Source organism: Doryrhamphus excisus, chromosome 23 (assembly GCF_030265055.1).
Source record: "Doryrhamphus excisus isolate RoL2022-K1 chromosome 23, RoL_Dexc_1.0, whole genome shotgun sequence".
Taxonomy (NCBI): Eukaryota; Metazoa; Chordata; class Actinopteri; order Syngnathiformes; family Syngnathidae; genus Doryrhamphus; species Doryrhamphus excisus.
Window position 1 is genome coordinate 2,089,689 of NC_080488.1, and position 10,205 is coordinate 2,099,893.

At 43.9% G+C, this 10,205-nt stretch overlaps 3 protein-coding genes across 3 annotated transcripts; all 3 read right to left on the reverse strand.

Annotated features, from left to right (window-relative positions):
• Window positions 1-142: 142 nt before the first annotated feature.
• Window positions 143-2,913, reverse strand: LOC131110654 (protocadherin beta-16-like). Its single transcript, XM_058063941.1, has one exon. It carries the CDS (start codon window positions 2,708-2,710, stop codon window positions 143-145), a length of 2,568 nt encoding a protein of 855 aa, XP_057919924.1. The 5' UTR covers window positions 2,711-2,913.
• A 377-nt stretch (window positions 2,914-3,290) lies between these two features.
• LOC131110255 (protocadherin beta-16-like) lies at window positions 3,291-5,936 on the reverse strand. The gene has a single exon (XM_058063176.1). The coding sequence runs from the start codon at window positions 5,910-5,912 to the stop codon at window positions 3,411-3,413; it is 2,502 nt and encodes an 833-aa protein (XP_057919159.1). The 5' UTR covers window positions 5,913-5,936; the 3' UTR covers window positions 3,291-3,410.
• A 535-nt stretch (window positions 5,937-6,471) lies between these two features.
• pcdhb (protocadherin b) lies at window positions 6,472-9,165 on the reverse strand. The gene has a single exon (XM_058063421.1). The coding sequence runs from the start codon at window positions 9,038-9,040 to the stop codon at window positions 6,590-6,592; it is 2,451 nt and encodes an 816-aa protein (XP_057919404.1). The 5' UTR covers window positions 9,041-9,165; the 3' UTR covers window positions 6,472-6,589.
• Between the last annotated feature and the right edge of the window lie 1,040 nt (window positions 9,166-10,205).

Here is a 10,205-nt window from a genome sequence, read left to right on the forward strand (position 1 = left end):
TATGAATATGTATTCCCAGTCTAGGATGTACCCCACCTCTCGCTCAAAATAAGCTGGGATAGGCTACAGCATACCCCCCCCCCCCCCCCCCCATCCCAGTGTTAAGCATTATATTTTTTTAGTTCACCTGATTGTTGTAGAATCAGGATTTACAAGAAATATGAATGACTTGAATGACACACAACCGGACGATGTTGAATACCAAAATTAGTTTGATATGCAAAATTAATGTACTGAATTGTACTATATTATCATACGGATTCAAACAACAAATCAATAGCATGTCGCTCCATACCTGCAGAGTAGAAGTAGCAGAACCGCTGGTCTCAGACATGCCTGTGCTCCTGGGAATACTGGACACGATGTATCTGGAGCCCTTTGGCAGAGGCTGTCTGACCACCAGCTTTCCTTTCCTGGTCTCTGCTAGAAACAGACTGTACCAGTAGGCATCGTTGGACACCAGAGTGGAATCTGCCATGGTGGAGTTCCTCTCGCTGATGACACTGTTCCTGGACGGGGGGGCCGCCATGCTGGGCTTGGCCTTCTGACACTTCAAAACGATGGTGACCAAGATGGTGATGAGCAGCAGGAAGGATACGGAACCCAGACCGATGACCAAATACAGGTTGAGGTCTGAGAAGATGTCGTATTCCAGAGGCACCTCAGTCATGTCTGAGTAGGCCTTCACAGCAGTCTCCACTGTAGACAGCTTGATGGTGACCGTAGCAGATAGAGCGGGCTCCCCGTTGTCCTTGGCAACAACAACCAGTCTCTGATGGCGTGGATCTTTGTAACTGAACATCCTCATGGTGCGGATCTCTCCGTTGTACTGGTCCAGACTGAACAAGGTGGCGTCGGCCACCTGCAGGAACTGGTAGGTGATGCGAGAGTTGTGCACCGAGTCCACATCCAAGGCTATCACCTTGGCCACCAGAGAACCTTTATCCGTGGATCTGGGGATCTTCTCCTCCACGACTGAGCCATGTGCTCGCCAGGGAGAGACAATAACCGGAGCGTTGTCGTTCTGGTCTACAATAATGATGTGGACGCTCACGTTGCTGCTGAGCGGAGGAGAACCGGAGTCTCTGGCCTCGATGTGGAAAAGAAAGTCCTTCTCCATTTCATAGTCAAAAGTCTTCAGCGCGTACAGGTTACCGTTCTCCGGGTTAATGGAGAAGAGCATGGACATGGAGGTGTTGGCTATCTCCTTCTCCAGGATGAAGTAAACCAGGTACTGGTTCTCGTGGAGGTCGGGGTCAAACGCGCTGAGCGAACTGAGCAAGGCGCCAGGAGCATTATTCTCCATCACACGTATGGTATAAAAGGACTGAGGGAAGTGTGGAACGTTGTCATTCACATCCAGCAGATGTAAAGTCATTGTTTCGTTGTCGCTTAAAGGAGGGGAGCCTCTGTCTGTCACGGTGAAGGTGATGTCATATTCTGGAACCTTCTCACGGTCTAACGGCTCCGAGACCACCAACTCATAATAGTTATCAGATGACTCTTTCAGTTGAAAAGGCATATTAGGAGGAATGTGAAGATCCACCACGCCGTTGTCACCTGAGTCCTTATCGCTCACACTGACCACGGCTATCACCGTGTCGACATCGATATTCTCGCTGACCGGACTTTGGAAAGATTTTATGGATATTTCCGGATGATTGTCATTCATGTCCTCAATTTGAATTTTGATCGTACATTGTCCTGATAAACTGTTGACTCCTTTGTCGGCTGCTATAACTTCCATATCATAAATGCGAAAATCTTCATAATTCAACATCCCTTTAACAGTAATCTCACCAGTAGAAGGATTCAGGTTAAAGGTTCCTTGTGTTTTCTCTGGTGTGTATAAACTATATGAATATGTTAAATCAGAATTGGAGCCTTCATCTAAGTCGGTAGCGTTTAAATCGATAACAAGGCTTCCGATTGGAGAATTCTCCATGATTTTAACACTGTAAATAGATTTATCAAACAAAGGGGCGTTGTCGTTAGTGTCTAAGACCTGAACAATAATTTTGGCAGTACCAGAACGAGGGGGTGTACCGCCATCTACTGCTGTTAGTATTAAATTATGCACAGCCTGCTGCTCTCTGTCTAAATTCTTTTTTAATATCAAATCTGCGAATTTTGTTCCTTCTCTTCCAGTTTGAACTTCAATGTTAAAATGCTCACTTTCACTCAGCTGGTATGTTTTCACTGTATTGCTGCCCACGTCAGGATCCACGGCGTTGCTGAGAGAGAACCTCTCCCCTTTAGGTGTCGATTCAGATATATCCAAATGAATGGCGTCTCTTCTAAATTGAGGGGCGTTGTCATTCATGTCCATTATTTCTACCTCGATGTTAAAAATGCGCACAGGATTTTCAAGAATCACCTCCAGTCTGAGATAACAAGACGCCGATGATTTCGTGTTGCAAATATTTTCTCTGTCAATCTTCTCAACAATATAAAGCTCCCCGGTGTCTCTCTTCACGTCCAGATATTTCTTATTTGCAATAATATCCAGACGCATTTTCCTCTGATTCAGTGTTTTAACATCCAATCCGAGATCGGTGGCAAGATTTGCAACCACGGACCCTTCTTTCATTTCCTCCGGTATCGAATAATGAGTCACGGAGGCTAATATTTCACGAACAGTGCAGAAAAGAACAACAATGCCGAGCAGCACGTACCTTCGGCATGGCTGTTTTAACACAATGGACGTCATTGTTCTCACGGACACGCAATGCACACCCCAGTGGAGGTCCAGGACGCGGCTTCCGTTTGGTGAAAATGACGCAAAAAAAATGGTGCAAAAGCGTCTGTGAGATTTAATTCCACGGAAGATCTTGTCGGTGAAATGACTGACCACATTGACGGGGGTGCATTTCAGCACTGCTGGGGACGTCCACTGGATTTAAGATCCGCCCCATGACGATTTCTGGTGTAAGGGGGGTGGGGGGGGGGGGGGGGGGGCTGGCATTGAAATAACTAAACAGCGCCACCCCAACATTATATTATTATTATTATTAATTTCTCTTGGAGATTGATAAAGTATCTATTTATCATGAAATATTATACAAATAATTTCCTTTTGTATGTGTGTGTGTGGGGGGGGGGGTGTAAATTGCTGAAGCACAAAGTAAGTTATATGAAAAAATGTATTGTTTATAATTATTCTACGTAGACAGTTGTGTACTTTGGTTAAGAATGTGGCTTGACATCGAACGGCAACAGGTTCGATTCTGGATATGATTGATATACATGGCTCAACTAATGCAACACTTATAAGCAAAGCACCCAGACACGCACCTCAAAAATAATGTTCCCAAACTGCTCACATGCTCTGGAAACCAAGACACTGCCCCATCATGGCATTATATCTTCATTATATACTGGGATCAATTATTATTGACACATCTAGAAGATCAGGACAGATCTTTATCTGAAACCGTCACAAGATTGCAAAGGTGATAAAGCGTTCCGATAAACAAAGTGATCTTGCACTGCAAATTACGTGTACAATTGACTCCTACCTGCAGAGTAGAAGTAGCAGAACCGCTGGTCTCAGACATGCCTGTGCTCCTGGGAATACTGGACACGATGTATCTGGAGCCCTTTGGCAGAGGCTGTCTGACCACCAGCTTTCCTTTCCTGGTCTCTGCTAGAAACAGACTGTACCAGTAGGCATCGTTGGACACCAGAGTGGAATCTGCCATGGTGGAGTTCCTCTCGCTGATGACACTGTTCCTGGACGGGGGGGCCGCCATGCTGGGCTTGGCCTTCTGACACTTCAAAACGATGGTGACCAAGATGGTGATGAGCAGCAGGAAGGATACGGAACCCAGACCGATGACCAAATACAGGTTGAGGTCTGAGAAGATGTCGTATTCCAGAGGCACCTCAGTCATGTCTGAGTAGGCCTTCACAGCAGTCTCCACTGTAGACAGCTTGATGGTGACCGTAGCAGATAGAGCGGGCTCCCCGTTGTCCTTGGCAACAACAACCAGTCTCTGATGGCGTGGATCTTTGTAACTGAACATCCTCATGGTGCGGATCTCTCCGTTGTACTGGTCCAGACTGAACAAGGTGGCGTCGGCCACCTGCAGGAACTGGTAGGTGATGCGAGAGTTGTGCACCGAGTCCACATCCAAGGCTATCACCTTGGCTACCAGAGAACCTTTATCCGTGGATCTGGGGATCTTCTCCTCCACGACTGAGCCGTGTGCTCGCCAGGGTGATACGATAACCGGAGCGTTGTCGTTCTGGTCTACAATGATGATGTGAACGCTCACGTTGCTGCTGAGCGGAGGAGAACCGGAGTCTCTGGCCTCGATGTGGAAAAGAAAGTCCTTCTCCATCTCATAGTCAAAAGTCTTCAGCGCGTACAGGTTCCCGTTCTCCGGGTTAATGGAGAACAGCATGGACATGGAGGTGTTGGCTATCTCCTTCTCCAGGATGAAGTAAACCAGGTACTGGTTCTCGTGGAGGTCGGGGTCAAACGCGCTGAGCGAACTGAGCAAGGCGCCAGGAGCATTATTCTCCATCACACGTATGGTATAAAAGGACTGAGGGAAGTGTGGAACGTTGTCATTCACATCCAGCAGCTGTAAAGTCATTGTTTCGTTGTCGCTTAAAGGAGGGGAGCCTCTGTCCGTCACGGTGAAGGTGATGTCATATTCTGGAACCTTCTCACGGTCTAACGGCTCCGAGACCACCAACTCATAATAGTTATCAGATGACTCTTTCAGTTGAAAAGGCATATTAGGAGGAATGTGAAGATCCACCACGCCGTTGTCACCTGAGTCCTTATCGCTCACGCTGACCACGGCTATCACCGTGTCTACATCGATATTCTCGCTGACCGGACTTTGGAAAGATTTTATGGATATTTCCGGATGATTGTCATTCATGTCCTCAATTTGAATTTTGATCGTACATTGTCCTGATAAACTGTTGACTCCTTTGTCGGCTGCTATAACTTCCATATCATAAATGCGAAAATCTTCATAATTCAACATCCCTTTAACAGTAATCTCACCAGTAGAAGGATTCAGGTTAAAGGTTCCTTGTGTTTTCTCTGGTGTGTATAAACTATATGAATATGTTAAATCAGAATTGGAGCCTTCATCTAAGTCGGTAGCGTTTAAATCAATAACAAGGCTTCCGATTGGAGAATTCTCCATGATTTTAACACTGTAAATAGATTTATCAAACAAAGGGGCGTTGTCGTTAGTGTCCAAAACATGAACAATAATACTGACAGTACCAGAACGAGGGGGTGTACCGCCATCTACTGCTGTTAAAATTAAATCATGCACAGAATGCTGCTCTCTGTCTAAACTCTTTTTCATTATTAATTCTGCAAATTTGGATCCATCTCTTCCGGTTTGAACCTCAATCTCAAAATGCTCACTTTCACTCAGATGGTATGTTTTCACTGAATTGCTGCCCACGTCAGGATCCACTGCATTGCTTAAAGAGAATCTTTCCCCTGCTGCTGTGGACTCAGATATATCTAAATGAATGGCGTCTCTTCTGAACTGCGGGGCGTTGTCATTCATATCTAGTATTTCTAATTCTATATTAAAAATCCTTAGTGGGTTTTCCAGCGTCACTTCTAGTTTCAGATAACACGATGATGTCCATTTAGTGGTACAAATACTATGTTCCCTGTCAATCTTCTCCACAATGTACAGTTCCCCAGTCTCTTTGTTCACGTCCAGATATTTCTTATTCGCGATGATATCGACACGCATCTTCCGTCTAATCAGACTCGTAACGTCCAAACTGAGATCGTTTGCGAGGTTGGCGACCACTGATCCTTCCTTGAGCTCTTCCGGGATCGAATAATGAGTCACTGAAGCCCAAACACAGTGCATTGTGTACAAGAACACAATGAGGAGCACGTACCTTTTGTGTGGACTCATTGTGTCACGGGTGTCTGGTATTTCCTATACACGCGGCACGTAATCAGCGTGGTACGATTGTTTCCAGTCGTCGAGGTGATCTTCTTGACACAATAATGATTTAATCCCCAGTGGAGTCAAATAAAGTGTCCTCGTTGTCCCGTGTGAATTTCAGCACCACGGAGCTGTCCTTTTCTTTCCATACCCTTCCTCCAAATAACACAAATAATTCCTCGTCGATGCAATAGTGGGATGGATAGAAACAAAACAGCTAAATAGTGCCACCCTCTGGTTATTTGGCTACATTACATAACTTTAATCTATTAGATTAAAGCTGTTTTTTAACGTTCAATTAGATTATTGAATGTTGGTTTGTTTTTGTGCAGTTCCTACCCACATTTATTTTGTATAGCATCCGCCATTAATTTAATATGATGATTATGGATCGATCCATTTATGTTTCTATGATGACGCAACCACCGTAAAATGAACATGGAATATCCCCTTTTAACATGTTTGAGCTCTTCTATCCTCAATGAGGTTATTGTGTTTGTATATTATACTCAGATATACTTCATTGGAAAGTAGATATTTACAACCCGAAGTTAAAATTTGGAAATATTTGTACTGAGTTTTCTTTTTGCACCTTTTATTGTGGAGGATATGTGTCAATATTAAAAAGAGAAACCACAAAAATGCTACCTAACAAGGTTAAATAACCATAAACAACCATTGAATTTGCTTACCTGTAAGGTAGAAGTAGCAGAACCGCTGGTCTCAGACATGCCTGTGCTCCTGGGAATACTGGACACGATGTATCTGGAGCCCTTTGGCAGAGGCTGTCTGACCACCAGCTTTCCTTTCCTGGTCTCTGCTAGAAACAGACTGTACCAGTAGGCATCGTTGGACACCAGAGTGGAATCTGCCATGGTGGAGTTCCTCTCGCTGATGACACTGTTCCTGGACGGGGGGGCCGCCATGCTGGGCTTGGCCTTCTGACACTTCAAAACGATGGTGACCAAGATGGTGATGAGCAGCAGGAAGGATACGGAACCCAGACCGATGACCAAATACAGGTTGAGGTCTGAGAAGATGTCGTATTCCAGAGGCACCTCAGTCATGTCTGAGTAGGCCTTCACAGCAGTCTCCACTGTAGACAGCTTGATGGTGACCGTAGCAGATAGAGCGGGCTCCCCGTTGTCCTTGGCAACAACAACCAGTCTCTGATGGCGTGGATCTTTGTAACTGAACATCCTCATGGTGCGGATCTCTCCGTTGTACTGGTCCAGACTGAACAAGGTGGCGTCGGCCACCTGCAGGAACTGGTAGGTGATGCGAGAGTTGTGCACCGAGTCCACATCCAAGGCTATCACCTTGGCTACCAGAGAACCTTTATCCGTGGATCTGGGGATCTTCTCTTCTACGACTGAGCCGTGCGCTCGCCAGGGAGATACGATAACCGGAGCGTTGTCGTTCTGGTCTACAATGATGATGTGGACGCTCACGTTGCTGCTGAGCGGAGGAGAACCGGAGTCTCTGGCCTCGATGTGGAAAAGAAAGTCCTTCTCCATCTCATAGTCAAAAGTCTTCAGCGCGTACAGGTTCCCGTTCTCCGGGTTAATGGAGAACAGCATGGACATGGAGGTGTTGGCTATCTCCTTCTCCAGGATGAAGTAAACCAGGTACTGGTTCTCGTGGAGGTCGGGGTCAAACGCGCTGAGCGAACTGAGCAAGGCGCCAGGAGCATTATTCTCCATCACACGTATGGTATAAAAGGACTGAGGGAAGTGTGGAACGTTGTCATTCACATCCAGCAGATGTACGGTAATTGTTTCGTTATCTGATAAAGACGGTGTACCTGAATCTCTCACGATGAGCGTGATATCGTAATCTGGTACCGATTCCCGATCTAAAGGCTCGGACACAAGGAGCTCGTAATGCATTTCTCCTTCTGATGATTTATTTAGAATAAAAGGAATTGAGTCCTGAACGTATAAATGGACTTTTCCGTTGTCGCCGGTGTCTCGGTCGCTTATGGCGACCAGTGCGATCACAGTTCCAACTGGGACGTCCTCGTTCACCGTGTTTTTAACAGACTGAATAGTGATTTCTGGGTAATTGTCATTCATATCAGTAACATGGACGACCACCTTGCACTGACCCAGGAGAGGATAGTCGCCTTTATCTCTTGCTTCCACGTGCATCTCATAGAACTTCATATCTTCATAGTCGATCGTCCCTTTTACTGTTATCTCACCTGTGCTGGGATTTAACGCAAAAACATCTTGTGTTTTTTCCGACGTGTAAAGCGTAAAAGAGTACACCAGCTCTGAATTCGGACCTTCATCCAGATCTTCAGCGTTGAGCTTCATCACTGTGGTTCCGATTGGAGAATTCTCCGTCATATTTACTGTGTAAATCTGCTTCTTAAACCGAGGCGGGTTATCGTTGGTGTCTTGGACTCTTACAATAATATTAGCAGTTCCGGAACGTACCGGATTCCCACCATCAACCGCTGTGAGTATTAATTTATGCACCGCAGTCTCCTCACGGTCCAAAGACGTGGTCAGAACTAAATCCACATACTGAGTCCCATCTGTGCCGGTTTGGATTTCAATGGTAAAATGCTGGCTGGGACTGAGTTTGTATGTTTTAATTGTGTTAACGCCAACATCTGGATCCACCGCATTAGGGAGGGAGAATCTCTCCCCGGGGGTCGCCGATTCCGACACGTCCAATTCTACTCTATCTCTTCTAAAATGCGGTGCGTTGTCATTTATGTCTGTTATTCCAAGCTCGATGTTAAAAATGCGTAAAGGGCTTTCTATGACGACGTCAAGCTTGAGGAGACAAGAGGCTGTTTTGGTGGGGCAGAGATATTCTCTGTCCATTTTCTCCACAATGAACAGCTCCCCTGTTTTTTTATTAACGTCCAAGTATTTTTTGTTGTGGAAAATATCAAGTTTTACCTCTCTTTGCGCCAAACCTCCAAGCTCCAGTCCTAAATCCGCAGCCAGGTTGGCGACCACTGAGCCCCTCTCCATCTCCTCCGCAATGGAGTAGCGTGTCACGGACAAAGCAGCCGGCCACGCCGCACAAAACACAAAGACACACGTCCAAAAATCCATTCCTTGTCCCGTATGAGACATGGCTGACCTTTCTGAGCAATAGTAATGGTATATTCCGTTTTTTTTTCTCCTTTGGAGATATATGAAATATATTTAAGCCATATCCAAGAGCAGCACGACTGATTGAAACAGAAACATAATTCATGAAAGACAGATATGTCCCCCACTCCGTTAGAATGGGTGTGTCGAGATGGGGGCAGGAGGAAATGAAGCTGCATAGATCAAGAGCGACCCCTAGTGGCCAAGACCGCACAGTGTATCTTTATGAATGACAAAGAGTTGACTTGATGATTCGATTCAAAGCTACATTTTTTTTTAGAAATGTCCAAATAATGATAATAATTTCAACATAATTTGTCTTTTTGTATTTCCACAAATATACAGATTCAGATTAACTTCATCTGTAGTTTATGAAAATATTGATGAGGCTCATTATGAGTGTTATGCCATCTTGTGCTCATGTACTTGTGCCAACGTGATAGAAAATCTTTTTATTTTTCATCTTTCAAAAGATTATTTAATAATCCATTTTAGGGCAGATTGTTAAATCCTAGAATTAAAAATTAAAACAAGTTGTGATGAGAAAAAGAAAAACAAACATGATATGTGAATTAAAGAAATATTTAAACAAATGTAGTACTTTTTTTCACTTGGCCTAAATTACAGCAAAAAAATTTAAAAAATCATAAGTAAAAATAAAATAAAAACAAAATATTAAGACAAAAAAGTTGCAGTTTTACAAGAATATTGGTGTAATATTATGAGGAAAAAATAATGCGATTTTAGTAGCATAAGTTTGAAATATTTAAGTTATAATACTATGAGTATAAGAAACAATAAAAAGTTTTTGAGTGAGTCTGACTGCCACATGCAATTTTTATTTTTCATCTTTCAAAAGATTCTTTAAAAATCCATTTTAGGGCAGTTTGTTAAATCCTAAAATTAAAAATTAAAATAAGTTGTGATCAGAAAAATAAAAACAAACACGATATGTGAATTAAATTGACATTTCAACAAATCTAGTACTTTTTCCAGTTGGCCTAAATTACAGCAAAAATAGAAAAAAAATCATAACTAATTGTACTAAAATAAAAACAAAATATTACAACAAAAAAGTTGCAGTTTTAAAAGAATATGAGGATATCCTTCCCCACTGGACATGACTTCTCTTTTCAAGATTGGATTT

Bases quoted from the DNA above. Each gene is read 5' to 3' on its own strand.
- LOC131110654 (XM_058063941.1), bottom strand. From the start codon at position 2,710: ATGACGTCCATTGTGTTAAAACAGCCATGCCGAAGGTACGTGCTGCTC.
- LOC131110255 (XM_058063176.1), bottom strand. From the start codon at position 5,912: ATGAGTCCACACAAAAGGTACGTGCTCCTCATTGTGTTCTTGTACACA.
- pcdhb (XM_058063421.1), bottom strand. From the start codon at position 9,040: ATGTCTCATACGGGACAAGGAATGGATTTTTGGACGTGTGTCTTTGTG.